General features: G+C 43.0%; 1 protein-coding gene across 12 annotated transcripts in view; it reads left to right on the top strand.

The window, feature by feature from the left end:
• The window catches only part of NEBL (nebulette), a 366680-nt gene that overhangs the window by 324794 nt on the left and 20934 nt on the right, over positions 1 to 20952 (top strand). For 10 of the 12 annotated variants that reach the window (XM_047867227.1, XM_047867228.1, XM_047867237.1 and 7 more), the window contains 5 exons: positions 2336 to 2428; positions 3986 to 4078; positions 5600 to 5692; positions 6981 to 7085; positions 8196 to 8367. In XM_047867227.1, coding sequence (XP_047723183.1) covers positions 2336 to 2428; positions 3986 to 4078; positions 5600 to 5692; positions 6981 to 7085; positions 8196 to 8367 — 556 coding nt within the window. The remainder of the gene's footprint in view (positions 1 to 2335; positions 2429 to 3985; positions 4079 to 5599; positions 5693 to 6980; positions 7086 to 8195; positions 8368 to 20952) is intronic. The other 2 variants (XM_047867235.1, XM_047867238.1) reach the window with 2 other exon arrangements.

Raw genomic sequence — 20952 nt, 5'->3', positions numbered from 1 at the left:
CTTTAAGTACTGTTTTCTATTTTACTGGATGGCCGTAGACAATGGGGGGCCCAGCACTTACACAGGTGAAGTCCCGTGATGATGCATTCTGTTGCTGGAGGACCCGTTCCTGGAAGGTGGAGATAGGATTTCGCCCTTCTTTCTGTTGGGCTAGCACAACACTTCGTGCGTGCATTTATTTATCCGAGAACATGTTAACTGAATGCCTGCTCTGTTCTTGTTCTTGGGAAATTCAAAGATGAGTGAGGATCCTCAAGGCCTCTAGGAGAAACAGACAGAGGCATAAATACCCATTATGCATTAAGTGCTGTAACCATAATTAATAGTTATTGACTGTTCACGAGGCTTTTGGAGTACTTTACGCGCAGTGTGTCGTTTAATGATAAGCAAGTATTCCCTTTGCAAAGTGTTGTGGAAACGCAGAGAAGGAAGGGTATGTCCTTGAGAGAGAGAGGAAAACCCTCGGAGGAAGAGTAACATTTGAGTTGGATCTTGAAGAATTAATCACAGTTGGGGGGGTGGATGTCGTGAAGAAGTGCCTTCCTGGCAGAGCAAACTGAACCTGTTCAGAGTCCAGGTTCTGTCCAAGGACAGGAAGGTTTAGTGTGATGGGTGCATGCGATGAAAGACGGCAGAAGATGATGGTGAGAGAGAAATTGTGATTCGGGCTCTAAGGAGTCACGTCGGGAACCCCAGTGTTTCCTAAAGTATGGCTGGTATATAAATGATAGGTGCTTGGCCCGTGAGCAGGCCATGATTTAGGGATTGTATTGTTTTAATGTATCTCTTTTTCGAAAGGAAAGGATAGTCGCGTTCAATTTATCAGAGACACATAACACTCCCATAAAATAACTTTATTTGAAGATAATAGTGGCCTAATTTAATGGAAGACGAATACTGCAAATCACAGCACAGTTGATAGCTGGCCCGACATAAGGCAAGCGGTGTGCACACGGTAGAAATTCGGACAATACGGAATAACGGGAAGAATGTGGACCCTGGTCTCCTGGCTTGATCCCAGCTCCGGCCCTTACCTGCTGTGTCACCTTTATAAGCCACCGGCCTCTCCCAGCCTCAATTTCCTTATCTGTGACACAGGAGCCATACCATTAAGGGAGGTATTACCTGGAGAGCACTTAGCATATTTGTGAATGGATGAAAACAAGACATGAACAGTCGCCGTTATCAGTTTGATTTCCCCAAACTTACATCCACCAGAAATTGGTGACGATAGTTTCTCCACATCCGTAATGCCGTTCAGCAGACTTTTCCCCTCCGAGCTCTACTCGGAGTAATCTTTCCTTATATCCTGCCATCTGTAGAGATTACACTGGATCTTTTCTTACTTTAACGCAGACACAGACACGGACACAGAATCTGCCTAAACTCTCAACTACATATCACTGCACAAAGAAAGCCGCCCGCTGAGGAAAGCTGCCACACGGAAGGGGCCTGACCCTTTGTCATTTATTTTCCAGGCTTGTCAAGCTTCCCTTCACTGGCACACTCACGGTTAAGGGTGTGCATCCCGGGTCCATTTTATCTGCAGGCCCTGAAGGTCTTGTGATGTCTTAAAAAAAAAAAAAATTCCCTTACACTAAATTTAAACTCCGGAAGATCATTAAGACTGTCCCTGTGGAGTTCCTTATAATAGGATTTTAACCTCCAGTTTAACTTTTGCCTGTCAAAGATTCATTTGATGGACCTACCATTCTGTTTCTTTGTGCTGGAGGCTCATTTATTTCCCGGGGTGTTGCAGAATTGCCGGAAAACTGACCACAAATGTTGGGGCCTGATCCTCCAGCTAAGAAAGAGCACCTCAACACGGCAGGTCAGGAAAATTTCCATAAATGCGAGTCAGAGCACAGGCCTTCCCACGTGAGCACTTTGTAGATAAGGAAACTTTGAGGTTCGGGGTGTGTTTCCGCAGTGACAGCCTGTCACGAAGGGGCAGGCATGGTGCCATCCTCCTTGCCGATGAGAGGAACGTAGGATTTTTATTTTTAAATACGAAATGGTAGTTTGCTAACGTTGCCTTTGTGCTCTGAAGAAAGGAACTCACGGAAGGGATCACTTATTATTCCCGGTACCGATCACACTCGGAGGGGCCCCCCGACAAATGATGCGACGCAAAGAATAACAGCCAAAGGTAGAGTTCAAAAACATTCGGGCGAGAACAAGCTTGCAGCCTGGGCTCGTGGCGATGGTGAAGTCTGCTAGCGATGCGCAGGTCCCCGCGAACTCCTAAGGACGCTTCTTTTAATCTGTTGCAGACTGTGGGTGCACCTTTCCTTCACATAACCCCACCCTGTCTCGCACCTTGTCTGTCTCTCAGCTCCGGTACAAAGAGCCGTGCCACAAAGCCACGCCCGTGAGCGTCACGCCAGAGATGGAGAGGGTGAGGAGAAACCAGGAGCAGCTGAGTGCGGCAAGTGTTTCCTCTGTGTTAGCAAGCGTCATGCACTTTTATTCTTCACAGTGCTGTCCGAAAAGCTCGAGCCCTCTACGGATCGGATGCTCTTTTCTGCAGTCCCATGCTCAAGGGCAGGAACTTTGGTTCTCCCGTGCGATGCGGGAAGTTTGGGATTGTCTGGCTATGATTTAGCTGTGTCCGTTTAGTCAAGAAGTCTTCGTTAAGCACCCCAGTGCGCCAGGCGTGATCCTGGTTACTGGTACACAAAGATGGGTGAGACCTAGTTCCTGTCTCCACGGGCCTCATAGATTCGTGGGTAAATCTCTCCTTTTGGGGAAGGACCTGGAGAGAAGTGGGTGTGTTGTCAACCTGAGAAGAAGAATTTAGCTGTTAGAATAGAGCTGGAGAAGAGCCGGCTTGACTGGGCTGCTTAAGACATAACGTCAAGGCAGGGAACCTTGTAAATAAAATGAAAAACATTAGTCAGTCATCAATGATTTATTGCTAATAAAGGAATGAGAGTTAATAATCGCGAGATACTTCCAATATGGCATGTGTGCTGAACGCTTTCTGTGAACCCGTGAGGTCGGCGCAATTTATTTCTCTGGTTTGTAGGTGTGGGAAGCTGAGTCTTGGAGAGGTCACAGGACATGCCAGGGACCCACAGTTTGAAGGGCCGAGCTGGGATTTGACCCCAGGTCTCCCTGGGTGCCCCTGGGGACCCCAGGTGCCCCCTGCTAGCTATTTTTCCCATTTTTTGGACCCTCTTGTGGAACTTTTACCAGTATAAACAATAGCGTTCTTCCTCCCAAACAGGTAGTTTTGAAAGACTTTACAATGTGAGTGTGAGTTCTTACAGGTAGAGGAGAAAATCAGGCTGAACACCGCCTGATCCTTATAATATCCCTGGAAGGCAGTAGGAGGGAGAGATATTTAGCTTCTTTTGAAGGTGGAAGCCCTAGGTCAGAATGAGAGTAAATGGTCCTCCCCAGGCTGGGCCAGCAGCTTCGCTGTGGTTCTCTTGGAATGGTTCATTCCTGTGTTTCTCCCCTATATTCCCATTGCTTTTAGTGGTGGGATTTGCAGTTTGCTTTGGCATTGAACAGCAAAATATTTATTGAAACCATTATTTATTTATTTATTTATTTATTTAAAAAATGTATTTATTTGGGGGAGAGTGCAAGCGGGGGAGGGGCAGAGAGAGGCGGACAGAGGTTCCTGAGCGGGCTCTGCGCTGACAGGCTGACAGCAGCGAGCCCGATGTGGGGCTCGAGCCCACGAATCACACGATCGTGACCTGAGCCGAAGTCGGATGCTCAACCGACTGAGCCCCCCAGGCACCCCTTGAAACATCATTTTAAAGAAGCACAACACCATTGTGTGCTTGCCACATCAGAAGAATAAGGATCCAGGTGTGGACATGAACTGACCGGTTTCTGCATGTCTACTGTGGGGACAAGTGTGGAAAGATAGGGTTAATTTTGAGGCTCATGCTCTGTGGGGGGTGTGTGTGTGTGTGTGTGTGTGTTGACCATTCTGCTATCTACTAAAATTCTCATTTATCCTCCGCAGGTAAAATACAAAGGAGGGGTTAAACAAGCAACTTCAATTTCTGATCCACCAGAGCTGAAGAGAGCTAAAGAAAACCAGAAGAACCTCAGCAATGTGTGACCTTAGTAACTTTTTTTCCTTATGACAGCAAACGTATTCTCAACATGTCAGTGAAGAGTTGTGTTTATAAAGTTCTCAAGTTGATACTGTGCTCTCAGTTGACTGCCTGTCTAACTTGAAATGGTGTGGAGTGTTAGGTGTGGGTACAGCTAGGCATTCCGGGCTCCAGAGTTCCCAGTGACCGCCAATTACGATTTTTGGCGACCGATTATCGTGGCTCCCTCTTGTCTGCACGCTTACAGTTGCTGTCGTTCCGCAAAGGGATGCGGCGATGGCTCCTAGCATCTTGGCCCTTCGAATAAGCTTTCCCACTGCCTTTCTTACCTGTATGTGTTCTTGTTTGTTAGCCTGTCCAGCCCTGTCGCCCACTCCCAGCTCTCGTCACTTTATTTTTGGATGATGACTTGGGGGGTAAAATTATAAAGTGTGCAAGCCTGCACAGGTCACACGGGACAGGCCCATTTTTCAGGGCACTTGTAAAGGGGGCTGTTCGTTTTTCCTCGAGCACCAACTCCTGGCCTGTTCTTAACCCCTTTCTGTTTTTGTAATCCATAGGTGTAGTTCAAGGAGAGCATCTTTTTTTGAAGTCATTAACATACAGATTGGGTTCTCTGCGGGTGCCTGGGTAGCTCAGTCGGTTAAGTGTCTGACTTTGGCTCAGGTTATGATCTCACGGGTTCTTGAGTCTGAGCCCCGCGTCAGGCTCTGTGCTGACAGTTCAGAGCCTGGAGCCTGCTTCTGATTCTGTGGTCTCCCTCTCTCTCTGCCCCTCCCCTGCTCACATTGTGTCTCTCTCTCTCAAAGATTAAAAAAAAAAAAAACAGTAAAAAAAATTTAGATTGGGTTCTCTGGAAGAGGAAATCTAGAAATCTATTAGGTTCAAAGAAATATTTTATTCTTCAAACCTTTAAAGTCTTTGGGGGCAGATCATAAAACAAAGGCAGACCGTTGTTTGGCCATTTTCCTAACAACTGTGTTTTGGAGAAGTAGGTGCCCATCTCTGCCCGATATATCTAGGGGCAAGGTTGATATAACTCCATTACTCTCAGAAAGGAACTTAGTTATTGAGAAGGAAGAATGGGGTCGTGGGAAGTGCAGCAACCAGTTTTTGGATGACCACAGTCGCCTATTTAGGCATCTTTTTGAAAACCCTGCTGCAGTTAATTACTAACAGACTACAACAGTATATGGGTACGAGTGCCTTTAAGCGATATCCATGAAAGACACTTCTTACCATGTTCCTTTGTGATGCAGTGCTTATGTCCGCTTTCCTGACAGTATGCCCATGTATTTGAGTGTATTCACGGTGACGTCATTCCCAGCCATAGACGCAATGGGATGAATTGAAATTGATTTCAGATGCAAGCCTTTTAAATATGGCTAGCCCTCCGATACCATCCTCTTTTTTCCGTTGTGCCCTTTTCTCGGCTAGCTCTTTAAAATAGCTACTGTGAGACTCTTATGTAGGTGAATTGATTCACCGTGCTCTTTATTTTTTATTCTCCGCAATGATAGGTTTATTATAAAGGCCAGCTGGGAAGAGCCACAGCTTTAAGTGTAACTCCTGAAATGGAAAGAGTGAAGAAGAATCAAGAAAATCTTAGTCCGGCAAGTTGCTTTTTTCATTTTGGTCTGTTACAAAGGATGCGTCCTTTATTATTTACTTGCAGTCCTTTTCTTGTTGTTTTTTTTTTTTTTCCCCCGTGAAAATAAAACGTACTCTCAAGAAACATTTGTGATACATGCAGTAGGTCCACGTGTAATTTCAGATGATTTCCAAAAGCTGCCGTTGCACAACTTGACGTCATCATGCAAGCCCTTCCTCGGTATTTCCAGATGTGACCAATGGTTACATTCAAAGTTTAGTTTTAAACTATATTATGCTCCTTTAAACAATGATTCATGTTATTTTAGCCAGTGTCTTTGAAAGTGGTGAAGTCTTTGATGCGTAAGTTAAATAATTGTCATTGTGCAGATGTATCCCATTGAATGTGAATTGTTAGATGTTCTCTGCAAAACAAAATCAGAAATGACTCATTACTCCAGAGTAGGGACCTAGAGGGAAAAAAATCTTTAAATGCATTGCGTATAGCATTCAGTTATTCATTAAAGGCCCGTGGTGCACATCAGTGTCTTATTTGGATTGTATGCTTTCTTTTAGTAAATATCAGGGCTTCAGTTCCGAATTGCACATATGTCTTCAGGTCCTCAATCATTGCTTTCCTCATATCATGCATAACCAGCTTCATAGATAGCAGAGTTCTGCTGGTCAGTTATCAAGAAGATAGCTCATGCCTGGGAATCAGCATTTAGGGTTTACGGTTTACAGTTCGCCAGTGGCATTTCTGTCCAGAGATGCTGACCGTATTTGACATAAATTACCTTTAAGCTGTGGCTGCTTAGAAGGAAATTAGATCTGATACTCACAGTTTCTTATTCTCCACAATGGGAAAAAAAAATAAAAGGAAATAGAGGGATGCTTGGACTTGGTAGGTATACATTCTTCAACAGTGTTATGGTGGCAAACGGGGAAATATTAGAAACAGAAAAATAAATTTAGGTTTCATTTGGTGTGGATTTTTCCTGTTTAATTTAGTGTGGATTTTTCCACTGTTCCCGACTACACTGTTAGTGGATATCGCTCACTCACACGTTGGTTTTTGGTTAATCGAGAGATTTAGGTGGTTTTTGCTTTAGTTTTTAAAAGTGAACTTTGAGAGCAAAATTTTAGATTGTTACCCTAGAATGACATGTAATTCACTGAACAACTTACTTGGGGAATCATTTTGAATTTGTTGTAGATGTGTCACTCATTTGGAAAGTTTGAAAACGTGGCGTACTGTTTTCTCTTACAATTGTCATGTTGTTTAAGTACGTTCTACTGTGTCCTTTGCAGGTAAAATATACCCAGGACCATAAACAGATGAAAGGTAGACCAAGTCTGATTTTAGATACGCCTGGTCTGAGATATGTCAAAGAAGCACAAAATCATATTTCCATGGTAGGGTACAACCAGCTCCTTCTTCTCATGACTAAAACATACTAAGGAACGGCCCCACCCGGTATACAGAAGGCGTTGTTCACCATTAATCTGGATAACTAACCAGCATGAATGCAAAGCAAAACACAGATGGGACCCTCCTTTGGTGGGGGGGGGGGGGGAGGGGTGACCGCTAACCACACTGAAATGTAATGGAAATATTTAGTCTAATAAAATAATTTTTCTCAGTGATATTTGGGGTGTGTTTTTATTTCTAACATGACTACTCTAAATGCATTTTGTGAAAGACATTTGCTTGGACTTCTTTTCAGTTAATTTGAAGACAGAGCTTGGTATGTTTACATGTTGCAAAGAATGTAAAAGTTAGGTATGCTTTTTTTTAAAGCAGTTGCCTGAGATATAATTTATCGGCCATAAGGTTTCTTCATTTAAAGTGTGCAATTCAGTGGTATATAGTAAGATTTATAGAATTGAATAACTACCACTGTAATCCAATATCAGAACATGAAAAAAATGTGTGTTTTGAACTGTGTATAACAGTTCAAAACACACATTTTTTTCATGTTCTGATATTTATAATATATATATAATATATATATAATATATATATTTTTTCATGTTCTGATATATATAATATATATATATATACACACACACACACGTGTGTGTGTGTGTGTGTGTGTGTGTATATACACACACAAAAAAATCATGTCAATGTGTGGAAATAGAGTATCATTTTAAAACCTATTAAAAGTTAAAAAATAGCAAATTACTTTGTACCTAAGTTAGTACATTTTAGGAAATCGCCAGGATTAAACAATATATATCTTTTAAACCTTCTCACTGATATACCGGTTTATATATAATTTAAAAGAGCTTCTCACCATAATGAGGAAAACCATTGTGAAAATCTCAGCACTTGATTTCTGATGCTAGGAAGCTGACATTTCAGACACTATTTTCGGAGTAATTGGAAAAGACTCATCTGTGTGGAAAATAGTCTAGATGTAGTTGATTCTGTAACAGTTGCCATTATGTCGAAATTGTGTGAGCTCTGTTAACAATCAGGAAATTTCAGTTGGAGTTTATGTTGTTTTTCCTTTTTTTCAGGTAAAATATCATGAAGATTTTGAAAAGACAAAGGGCAGAGGCTTTACTCCTGTTGTAGATGACCCCGTGACAGAGCGAGTGAGGAAGAACACCCAGGTTGTCAGCGATGCGGCCTACAAGGGCGTCCATCCTCACATTGTGGAGATGGACCGGAGACCTGGAATCATTGTTGGTAAGCTGATGGTTCTCAGCAGGTGTGCACGGTCAAAAAGGTGGTCCTTGCCCCCGCTGTAGAATCAGCCTCCTTATTCATTGGACTCGTCCTCAAATGTTGGATGTGGTGCCCAATTGAAAAGGGATGACAGGCTAAGTGTTAACTGTTTGTGCCCCGTTGAATGGGATTCATGGTCCTTGTCAGCTATCATCGCAAATCTTTTGGATTATTGGACCTTCTCTGTCTTCAGTAACTTGCTGGTCTTAAGAGTGTTCTTACTTCTTAAGCCAAGGAGCGGCCCAGATACCAGCCAGGAGTGATAACAAAGGCCGGACAATTGTTTTGTTTTCCTTTAGCTAACGTACTTGAGCAATGCCTTGTACTGCAGACATTGTCTACATGGGGGACAGAAATAATAGAACTGATCCCATGTAGGACCTTTTACCACAAATAGAAGTGCCAGAGAGATTCTGATGGTATTCCACAATATGAAGAGCTTATATTTTTTTGATATTATCCCCGAGTGGGGATAACCGAGAGCTGTCTGCAAGTGCCATAAATCTGAGAGGAAGGAAACTTCTCACTATTCCTCCTAGTTCGTCTGGGCGCATGTTCAGAACAAAGTTTTGAATGGTGGCTGAGACAGCAGTGATCACACCGGAATCTAAAGCAGGGCTAGAAAGGACAGTTACTGAGTTTTCAGTATGCACAAATGACCCATACTTCCAAATGATTGTTCTTCAGAGCAGTTAGCGTCTGAATTTTTGTAGCTAGCCCAGTTCTAAAGCTCAGATAATATTTTTGGGAACCATGCAACATGCTCACCAGCAATCTCCATGTTAAGTTAGCTTCATCTTCACAAGTAAGAGCTTGCCTTTTGGAACTAGTGAAAGGCCATTTAGAGGTGAGCTGAGGGACGGAGGTGCGTATCTGACAGCGTAATGTCTTCATATAAAACAACGGTACTGAAGTCAGGGCATAAGTTTGTTGAGTGATTATTAAGTGAATCTGCAAGTCTTTTCCAAGAGGGATTCCAAATAGATTGGCACACCTTCCAGATAGCTCTGCACACCTTCCAAAGTTGATTGTTTAAAAGAATCATATTCAGTTGGGTGGATGGGTTGAGATGTTTTTGTTGAAAGTAACATGGAATTCGTTTCTTTTCTTTTCTTAAAAAAAATTTTTAAAAATGTTTATTTTTGGGAGGGAGAGAGAGAGAGAGAACAAGTCGGGGAGGGGCAGAGAGAGAGGGAGACCCAGAATCTGAAGCAGGCTCCGAGCTCTGAAGTGTCAGCACAGAGCCCGACGCGGGGCTTGAACTCACGAAGCGTGAGATCATGACCTGAGCCAAAGTCGGACGCTTAACCGACTGAGCCACCCAGGTGCCCCTAGAAATTACTATTTTTTTCTAAATGCAACATACATGTCTCTAAATTATTCCCTTACTGGGTAATCCAGAGGTGGGTGCATTTCTTCTTTTGGGCGGGGGGGGGAGACTGTTTTCCACTGAGGACTTCCCTATGAAGCCCCAAAATGAAGTACATTCCACAAACGAACTTTTGAACCAGGCAGGGAGTAACTGAAGTGAGTTATTTTTAAAGTTTACTTATTTATGTCTTGAGAGAGAGAGAGAGAGAATCCCAAGCAGGCTCCACACTGTCAGTGGGGAGCCCACCGTGGGGCTTGAACTCACGAACCGTGAGATGACCTGAGCCGAAATCAAGAGTTGGATGCTTCTACTGAGCCACCCAGGTGCTCTCAGGAGAGAAGTTTTTGTTCTTTCTTTGGTTTTCTCGGACAAAAACCTCTCGTCGCTCCCTGGGAATTACTCACATGTCCTTAATCAGCAGTTTATGTCAAACATTTTACTTCGTTGAGCACGAGTGTTGGGGGTTCAGGGATGCGGGGGGTGTGTCTGGTATGCATGTGTGTTGGGTGATGAGTCACAGGCTGCAGACAGAAGGACAATGAAAAATAAACCAGGCAACTTAAATTTGCTCACAAGATTTCCTTACCAAATCCATGTGGGTGCGACTGTCCCTTCGTTCTCTGATGTCTGCAGGACCGTGGGTTTGCCTCTACGTGTTTGCTTCTTATGTACAACTTTTTCCAGACTTGCGCTTGACTCCGGTGCTGGCTTTTTAAGATTCAGTCTTGATTTGTTGATTTCTTCCTTTTGGTAAAAGACCTCAAAGTTTGGCGCACAGATCCTGGCTCCATCTTCGACATTGATCCCCTGGAAGACAATATTCAGTCTAGAAGTCTCCATATGCTCTCTGGTACTGCTTACATTTTTGAGTTCCTCCTCATTTACGTGGTTTTGTCCTCAAAGTTCGGCTCATCTGAGCCTTAGAGGCACCTGGTGCCAGCTGTAAATTGTGAATTTTTAAAGTTGAGGATTTGAAAAACCAAAAAAAAAAAAAAAATGCCATGCTGCTTTAAAATGCCATTCATCATGCATGAAAACAAACCTCGCAAAACAGCTTTTTAATATATCGGACCTAGATTAGTTTGTCCCAGGTTCACCTAGAAAGGTGTCCAGAGCTTCCTCGTTTCTGCTTTTCATTAGTGAATGTGATTTGATAGGTTTTCTGGGCTTTCAAATGCAATTATTTGGATTGCGTTAAACTGCTAAGATATAAAGGAGATTCGTTTCTCCTTTATATAAAAGGTGGGGGAGGTGTCCTATATAGCATCATGAATGTGTTAAAATAAAATAGACTTTTTGGTACCCTTAAACTTTATCTCTGAGTTTTCGTATAATGCAGAATTTATGGCGCATGTCGCAAGTTCACTCGACTTTTAATTTAGACCGCGTGTTTCTAATTAAAAGCAAAAACTGAATGGCTTGGATATTTGGGTACAGGGATAGCATGCTTTGACATTTCAGACTTTCAGACAGTGTTGAACACACAGAAGCCTTGACAGTTATGCAGTTATTTCAAACAATATAAATAGATGTATTATATCCTTTGGGTCTGTCTCTATCCCCTGATTTATATTCTACATTTAATTACTGACATTAATAAAATGGAAAGCCCAAGGGAAAATAGGGACTCTAATACTTTTGTCCTCGGTTTGATCTACATAAGCAGCCAAGCTCTCATTCAATTTTCTGAAGATAAAGAAAAGGCAACAAATACTTACGCTTGGCGATTCTTGAAAACAATTATGTATAACCAGATGCTATGTTTGATAGAAACATTTTAGTTTGCCAGTGTTTCCTTAGTTCTTGTTAATTCCCCACCCCACCCCCATTTCTCCTTTAAAATCTACACTTAAAATGAGCATAAGTGATTGTTCAACCCTGATGCACTTGACACAGCATATGCGGAAGTTTGGTAACAGGTGGCTAGAACTTGTAATGCCTGAGCTTTGGGATTTTTATTTATAAGAGACCTGCTTTGTGTCCTTGTTACACTTTTCAGTAATTTTTTTGTTGTGGTTCTTCAAGTCACTTAATCACAAATACGAATATTTTCCTTCCGCTGTAGAAAAGGCGAGTCACTATAAGAGACATCGTTCTCGCTCTCATTCGAGCAGTACTTTTGGCACAGGTCTGGGAGACGACAAGTCAGAAATATCCGAGATTTACCCCAGCTTTTCATGCTGCAGTGAGGTAACCAGGCCGTCGGACGAAGGAGGTAGTAAATTTGAATCAGTCTCAGAGAACAATAATACAGTTTTGCAAACCTGTCGTAAGTGTGCCTAACATTCTTCACCTTTGCACAAACATGTAGCCTGGGTGTGTTTGAAAATTTTAATTTCTGTTCAGAAAGTGGAGTCCTTTTCTTTTATACTACTAATTTGCATTCCTGCACGTTTGTTTTTTCCTGCCTTTCTTCACTATTTTCACCACCAATGGATTTTTAATGACAAAAGGGTCTTGGGACCTGCTATGTGAGTTTGTTGCATGATTGTGTGATGGAGGTACACAGCCAGAATGGACACTTGGGTTCTTTGGAGTTTGTGTTTGATTTCCATTGAGGGAAATCAATCTTACAGTTATATTGGAACAGCTAGAAGGGGTTGCTATGAATTTGTGTGCATTTATTATTATTTTATTATTACTTTTTTTCAAGTTTACTTATTTATTTTGAGACAGAGAGAGCGAGTGCGTGCAAGTGGGAGAAGGGCAGAGAGAGAGGAGCCGAAAGCACAGAGCCCGATGTGCAGCTCTGACTCAGGAACCATGACACCTGAGTCAAAGTGGGACGCTTAACCGACTGAGCCACCCAGGCGCCCCTTGTGTGCGTTCTAACGTTGATATACATTTGCAGGCAGAGTTAGATCTTGCCTAAAAGAAATCGGCTATAGGGGCGCCTGGGTGGCTCAGTCGGTTGAGTGTCCGGCTTCGGCTCAGGTCATGATCTCACAGTTCGTGGGTTCGAGCCCCGCGTCGGGCTCTGTGCTGACAGCTCAGAGCCTGGAGCCTGTTTCAGATTCTGTGTCTCCCTCTCTCTCTGCCCCTTGCCTGCTCACACTCTGTCTCTCTCTCTCTCAAAAATAAATAAACGTAAAAAGAATTAAAAAAAAAAAAAGAAATTGGCTGTGATACTTGAGATACGAGATTTAAAAACAAAACAAAACTGGAAAATACTGTTCATTGTTAATAATCTTCCCTATGTTTTATGTAGTCATCCTTTCTCCCGTTTTCTATATCCAAGCCGGCAGATTACATCTAGACCTTTTAGTTGAAATTATTTTGGATGTTCAACTAATCCTGCTGACAAAGGTCTTATTAAAAGTTAGGGGCGCCTGGGTGGCGCAGTCGGTTAAGCGTCCGACTTCAGCCAGGTCACGATCTCGCGGCCCGTGAGTTCGAGCCCCGCGTCGGGCTCTGGGCTGATGGCTCAGAGCCTGGAGCCTGTTTCCGATTCTGTGTCTCCCTCTCTCTCTGCCCCTCCCCCGTTCATGCTCTGTCTCTCTCTGTCCCAAAAATAAATAAACGTTGAAAAAAAAAATTTTAAAAAAAAAAAAAAAAAAAAAAAAAGTTAAGACCATGGAGCACCTCCCTTTTAGTGCCATGGGGAAGGAGGTGAGGGGTCTGAAGCACATAAGAATAAAAAGAACCCTGAATTTCCTCTTCAACCACAGAGGTCCTATCGCTGACATCCCAACGGCAGGAAATTTTGATGTTGAGCAACTTAACATGGGGGTGAGGGGCGGTTGCAGAGAAAGTAAAGTGACCAAAGACCTGCTAAAACCGTGAAAGCCCTTGCAATTGTATGATTGGTGTTTTTTTTTTTTTCATCCATTCAAATAAAGCACTTATGAGGTTAGAGTCAATTACATCCTATACATCTTAAACTGCATATTTAGACTGGCCTTAGCTGGGTCGAAAGTTTTGTTTTCTTTGATGTTTCAGTTTTACTGAGGTACAATTGACATGTGAAATTGTAAGGTATCCGAAGTGTCCATTGGGAAGATCTGATATGTGAGTACATTTGTGAAATGGACTCCCCCCCACCCCCCAGCTGGTTACTTAGCACATCCGTCACGTCACATAGTTATCTTGTGTGTGTGTGAGAACGTTAATCTACTTTTCTGGCAAATTTCAACGATACAATACAGTGTTGTCAACTGTCGTCACCACGTTATACGTTAGATTCTCGGAGCTCGTTCTTCATATAGCTCCAAGTTTGTACCCCCTTTCCAACCTCTCCCTGTTTTCCCCACACTCCAGCCCCCGGGCAACCACTTTTGTGCTGTTTCTATGAGTTTGCCTTTTGTTTGTTTGTTTTGGTTTGGTTTTTAAGATCTCACCTTACTAGGACGTTTTTAAAGATCTCTTTTTTCTATGATTCTAATGAAATGTTTGTCAGGTACTTTTGCCGTCTTGTAGACACAACAGTCATGGGGGACCTCCCTTTTCTGTGGCTGGTCCTCTAACAAAGGGTTCAGTAACTTCTTGAGTTTTTTGATTTTGGACTTGGGGTTATTGATTTCTCCCTTCGGTGTCCTCTGTGGTTCTGGAGGTACAGAATAATGCCGATGTTTGATGAGATGAGCAAAATGCAAAACAAATACAAGAATAAACTCAGAGCCATCGTAGTCAACTTCACTCAGTCCAGTGTTTTAGAGTTGATGCGATGTACCTTAGAGACTCTGCTTCAGCAGTGACCCTTCGACTTCACGTCTGTGCACCCAATACAGCGTTCATTCATTTATTCACCAAATGTTTATTGAGTGCTCTTTTACACCAGCCAAGAGCTCAGATCTGGTGATGCATAGTGCAGTGAGCAAAAGAGATGTGCATCTGCTCTAAGGGACTCGGAGTCTGGTGGGGGACTCTGACATGAAACAGATACTGACCCACGTAATATATAATTAAGAACAGAGAAGGGGCTTTGAGGGGGAGAGCGTGGGGGCCACAAGAGGTACAACCGGGGAATTTGATCTGGCCTTGATGTCGGGGAAGCCTTCCCAGAGAAGGAGGATTTGAGCCGAAACACAAATGCTAAATGATGTTAACTGGGCCAAGGAGGCTTTGGGAGAAAAATGTCTTTGCGAGAGAGAACGGAGCACTGAGATGGTGTGTGGGTGAGATGTTCGAATGGAGGTGTCGAGTAGGCAATCAGAGTCCAGAAGGAAGGCTACACTGGAGGTCGATGTGGAAGGTGTCAGTGATGAGGACTGGGATGAGCCTGCGTAGAGAAGAATTCAGGCCCCCTCCCCCAAACGTCTCCAGTCCCTCTGCACCTGCTGACTCTCCGTTCTCTGTCCCCAGGACTGCACTGTGAAAACCCGCTGTTGTTGGCTTCTCTCTTCTTTCTCTTCCCAAGCCATACCTTGTCTTTTCTGATTACTTCTAGCAAAAGGACCCCATTCTATGCCAAACTGAATGAGAAAATGTCTCCATTGAAAGACAGTATACATACATATTCTTATATTTATGCCAGAATGTAAGATTAACACTTGATTGAGAGGGCATAATTACATTTTTTTAAATGGAGGAATTTCAGACGCCATGTTAGGTGGCGGTGGGGGTTGGGGGCTGGATTTCTGACAGGAAGGTGTATCTCAGTAGCTTAAATAATGTCTTGTAAAATGCCTTTGAAAATGCCTTGTCATTCTCAGCCCCCCGTTATGGGGTCAAGGTGCTCTGCTTTTAGTGACGTTTCCTAGTTTGGAAAATGGATACTGAAGTACGAAGCAGAAGTAAAGATGTGCCAGTAAGTGTTCTAACGTACATACAAGTATGTGTAACACCAGATGTCTGTGTTAATTTGAAAAGATTTTAGAATACATGGGAACATGCTCCCAACTCCATTTATTTTAAGGGAGGCAAGACGCATTCCAGCTGTTGGCATCTTGTGTCTGTATTCAGATGATTAGTGATATACCAAACCCAATATGTTCAAAACAATAGCCCTGCCCCCCACCTTCCCCCCACAACAGTCTGCTCTTTCCCAGGTTTTCAGTTTGCTAAATGGCAACCGCACCCGTCCAGGTACTGAGGTCAAAGCCTTTGGAGTCATCCTTGACCCTTGTTGTTTACTCACACCTCCCTCCAACCCATTAGCAACTCTTATCAGCTCCACCGGGAAAAACACACGCAGAATCTGACTGCTTGGGCCCCCCTCTGCCCTCACTCCACGTTTCCGGTGGGGCCCTCCTTGCCTCGGACCATCACGGTAGCTTCCTGACCGCTTTCCTGTTCCTGCTCTTGCCTCTCACGCCGCCAGCCCTCTGTCCTGCTCTTTCCTCCACCTGGTAGCCAGAAGGGATCTTTCCGAAAGTCCAATCACGTCATTCTTCTGTTACCATTTCATTCTGGATATCACCCAAATCCTCACCGTTGCCTGCTCTGGGCCCTGGCTGCTTCCCCAAGCTCGTTTCTTTCCATTCTCGGAACACTCCTGTGGTCCACGCTTCCCTCAAACCTTCCAAGCAAGCTCCCACCCTGTACTGCCGCCTTGTACGTAACTGCTTCCCTGCCTGGAACATTCCCTCTCATCCCCGTATTTGCTTTGGCCGAATCCCGTTTTTCTCCATAATTCTGCTCTGAAGTCACTTTATTTGGAGACACCCTCCCTGACTCCCAGAGACAAAGTAGCACTTTTCCTGTCTGTCCCTTTTTTTCTCCTTCACTAGCACTTGGTACCATCCGAGATATTATCTATCTATTTATTTGCTTGTCTGTCTCTGCCTCGCTAGAATAGAAGCCCTGCAAGAGAGATATTGGCTCTTTTGTTCACGACTCTGTCACCAGCCGTTAAGAATAAACACTCAGCAAGTATTGGGTGAATGAATGAAATGGCCAAATTAATATTTTTTTTTCCTGTTTCTTATTTATTTATTTTTTTTTAATTGACATATGATTGACATGCAATGTGGTAGTAGTTTTGGGTATACAAGAAACTAAGATCTTAAAAACTAGAACTGTGTGCATAAATATATACACTATAATTATTAGTATTATTATTTTTTATTATTATTATTTTTTCAACGTTTATTTATTTTTGGGACAGAGAGAGACAGAGCATGAACGGGCGAGGGGCAGAGAGAGAGAGGGAGACACAGATTCGGAAACAGGCTCCAGGCTCTGAGCCATCTGCCCAGAGCCCGACGCGGGGCTCGAACTCACGGACCGCGAGATCGTGACCTGGCTGAAGTCGGACGCTTAACCGACTGCGCCACCCAGGCGCCCCAATTATTATTATTATTTTTAATAAAAGGCTGTTGTGGAAGGCTTTCAAGGAAATTCTCCCATTTTTGTTTGGATGATGTTTTGATATGTTTCAAGGACATTAAAGCATAGCTGAAAAATAACCTAAAATAGAAACATTCCCAGTGTTTTGTTTTGTTTTGTTTTGTTTCTCCTGATGGTGAAGGGAAGAAGCAGTACCCATGACTTCTCAGTTTCTTTGAAATTTAGGGTCCCCTTTGAAATGTGTACTCTGCTGGGCCCTGGGAAGGAGGTGCTGATTGACTCTGTAGAAGGAAGCAACTTTTATGGTCTTGACGGCTGTTTGATGAAAACCTTTGGTGTCTTTAGTTCATCATATGTATTGGTTTAAGTACCATTCTAGAAACGGAATAGAATTTTAAAACCGTACTTGTTAGTGGTAAGATGAAGAAAAAAAGACAACGTAAGTATTTGGAAACGCCAGCTTTTCTTCCATACTCGATTTTTTTTTTTTTTTTTTAGATACAGATTAGGATTTTATAGGATAAAATGTGCTAAGTCCCAGCGAGATGTCCTTGGAGATTGGGTTATCTCCCTGCTGTCGAGGGTGTGTGTGTGACCGTGCTGCACTTTAGTGGACACAGCTGGGTGCCACAGGACGAGGCTTTGGACTTCAGCCAGGCTGTCTCCTCCTTGAACTGAGGTCTCTGGAGATCATCTAACTTGATTAGGCACAGAGTCCACTTGTGTAACAAGAGGGACATAGAACAAGACGCTCTCAAAGATATTTTACACTTCCTAAGCTACTTGCCATAAATTTACATAAACTCCCCCCCCCCCTTTCTTTTCTATGTATGAGAATACGTTTATGTTCTAAAATTGATCTGTTCTACTCTGTGAATTAAGTAGCTGGGCAGTTATGAGAGTCATCATTTTAGGGTTCTTCTTATGAGTCAGAGGAAATTCTGATTGTTAGGATAAAGGATTAAACAATCGGCTCATTTCCTTGAGGCAAAAGTACCTTGTTTTCGTCATTCACATTTGGTTTTCATGAGCATTAGCATAGAAGCCTTCTCCTTTAAGTTTTTATCGTTGTTTTCTTTATGTGTTTCTCATGATATTTTCCCATCTAGCTTTGATTGCTGAATATTTTCCTTTTCTTATGCGATTATTTTGAGCTTTCTTTCTTTTCCATCTACTTTCCAAGGTATTAAGTTACCAAAGCATTTTCATGTTACATCTCTACTGTGTTACTTTGATTCAATAAAGGAGGCTTTTTATTTAAACTTGATCTGATTTTGTTTTGATTCTTGAATAGTATCATTTGAAATTACCTTTATTGCCTTTTGGTATCAGATTAGGTTAACTTGTTTTCATTCGACACGCAGTTCATTGAGTTGGAAATACTCTTGATGTCTCCTGCTCGGTTCACTGCAAGGTTTTCTTTGATCTCTGTGTTTGTCTTCCACACACTTGTCTGCAACGTGTATTTGCCTCCCGGTACGACTTTGTATTTCTTTGGTTTCCCCTAACTCGCAGTGTTCTGTGTTGCTGGTGTTCCTGTGTGTTTGCAGTCTTGCCCAGTGTCTACCCTTCTCAGTTTGAACTCGTGTTTCATTTTGCTTCAGGTATTTTATGTGCTTCTGTTTCCCTTGAGAGCGTACAAGGGTATGGGGCTGCGACAGGGAAAGAAAGACAGATGTACTTTTTAAAATGGACATTTTTGGTTTTCCAGCCTTGTGAACTTTTTCAGTTCTGTTGTGAAGGAGTCTTGTTGGGATGACCTTGTCCTGCCTTCACTGATGGAAAACAAGCTTCTGAATTCTGTGGCCGCCCTGTCTGGGCTGTGCTTATTATAGCATTCTAGCCCATGTCCTACGCCCTCTTGTGAGAGATGCTTCGGCACATTCTGGAACTCTCAGTAGATTGTCTGTAGGTGTACCAAGAGGGCAGTGCACCAATTAGGGAGCCGATTGTCCTAAACCTGTGCGTGTTTTCAAGGCACCCATAACTCCATCTGTTTATCCACAAAACATGTATCTCCTACGTGTGGGAGACGCTAGAAACTGAAAAATTAAAGGTCTAGTTGTTACCCTCGAATAACTGACATTCGGACGAGAGAGCCAGATGCATGAAGCCATTGTATCCAGGAAGGCGTTGTGATGGACTGACACAGAGAGTTGGAATCAGCCAGGTGGGGACACGGGAAAGGAGTGTTTGGGGCCGAAAAGTAGCTTATGAGCATATGGGAAACTTGGGGTGCTCTGGCACGTCTTAAGCCCAGGGGCCGTGTGTCTAGGAAATGGGTTGAAGACCAGACCAGAGTGTGGAGAGTGCCAAGCCACAGCCTCTTCAGGGACAGGGTGCAAGTGAATATTATTTGTGGGCCCTCTCCTTGGGCTCTATCCAGCAGGAGGGTTGGAGGCTACGTAGAGGACCCGTTCTCTAGACTGGTAGGTAATTGAATCTGTGGCTTGGAAGTTTAATCCCCTCTAGGAGCTTGTCTACGGATCTAGTCTGCATTGGATGATTTAGATCCTACCAAGAGAACCGACTTCTTGGGCATCCCATGACCAGAAGGCCTTCTTCACAGTCTTGTAGAGGGGCTCATGGTGTAGAGACAGCAGTGTGGATTTTTATTTCAGATGTCACAGTGTCTCTTATTGTTGATATTCAGCATCGATGTAGAAGAGCAGAAAATCCAAAATCATAGCATCTTCCTACTCTCACGACTTCCAGACTCCAGACAAAATAGCCTACTGCTGGCTGCTCCATAGATGTATCAAATCCTACGTGTGGAACCAGTGTCTAATCTCCTATCTTCCCACACAAACAAACATCTGTTCTTGTCTTTGTTCACCATCTCAGCTGGTGACGCAATCATTCACAACACTAGACCAACAAAACCCGTGACGTCCTCATTACCTTTCTTCCTCTCCCACTTCGTATTCAATCCGTCTGTAAACCTGTTGACTCTGTTCACTACAGATCTGTCCCAAATCTATCCCCTCCTTGCTAGTCGCGGTACACCCTGAGCAAATCCCATCCCGGCTCCTGGAGATCTCCGAAATAGGCTCCTGATCTTTATAATTTCATTTTTGCCTCTCTTCGAGCTGACCTCTGCCCAGTGACCAATGATCCTTTAAAACCCTGCATCAGATCACATACATGTTTGCTCAAAATTCTCTAATAGCTCCAATCACACTTCAACTAAAAACCAAGATCCGTAGACTACAAGGTGTTGCACGGTCTGGTACTTCCTTGGTCATGTCTCCAGTTTCCTTTTCTGCCAGACTGTCTGCTCCAGCCACACAGACCTCCCAGCGTTAGGTGTCTTCTCACCGTGGGCTCTTTGCAATCACTGGTCCCTTTGCCTGGAACACTCCCAAGTGTTTTGAGGTGCTTTGTGGCTTGCCTCCCTTGGTTCAGGTCTCTGATTAAATGTCAACTCATCAGAAACGCTTTCCTTGACCACTCTACCTGGAAAACTCTCAATCTACGTACACCCATAACTCTCAATCCCTTTACCCTGCTTTATTTTTCTCTGTAACTCTTCTTTTAAGCTTTATTGATAAACAAAATTTGCACGTATTTAATATCAGAATTTTGATGAGTTTGGACATACGCATATACCCATGATACCATCACCACAATCGAGATACTAAACATATCCACCATCTCTAAAAATTTCCTTGTGTTCTTGTGTGTGTGTGTGTGTGTGTGTGTGTGTGTGTGTGTGTTTGGTGTGTGTGTGTGTGTATGATTGATAAGAACACTTAACATGAGAACTATCCTCTTAACATCTTTTCCAGCGCACAATACAGTATTTTTTTTAATTCTTTTACTCTTTACCTAACTTTATATTCATGCATTTGTATATTAGATAATTTGTATATTACATTTTATCTTTTTTTATATAACTTATTGTCAAATTGGTTTCCATACAACATACAGTATTGTTAACTAGAGGT

The sequence above is a fragment of the Prionailurus viverrinus genome, chromosome B4, assembly GCF_022837055.1.
Source record: "Prionailurus viverrinus isolate Anna chromosome B4, UM_Priviv_1.0, whole genome shotgun sequence".
Lineage (NCBI taxonomy): Eukaryota > Metazoa > Chordata > Mammalia > Carnivora > Felidae > Prionailurus > Prionailurus viverrinus.
Note: the sequence above shows the minus strand (reverse complement) of the source record. Positions and strands in the feature narration are given on the sequence as shown.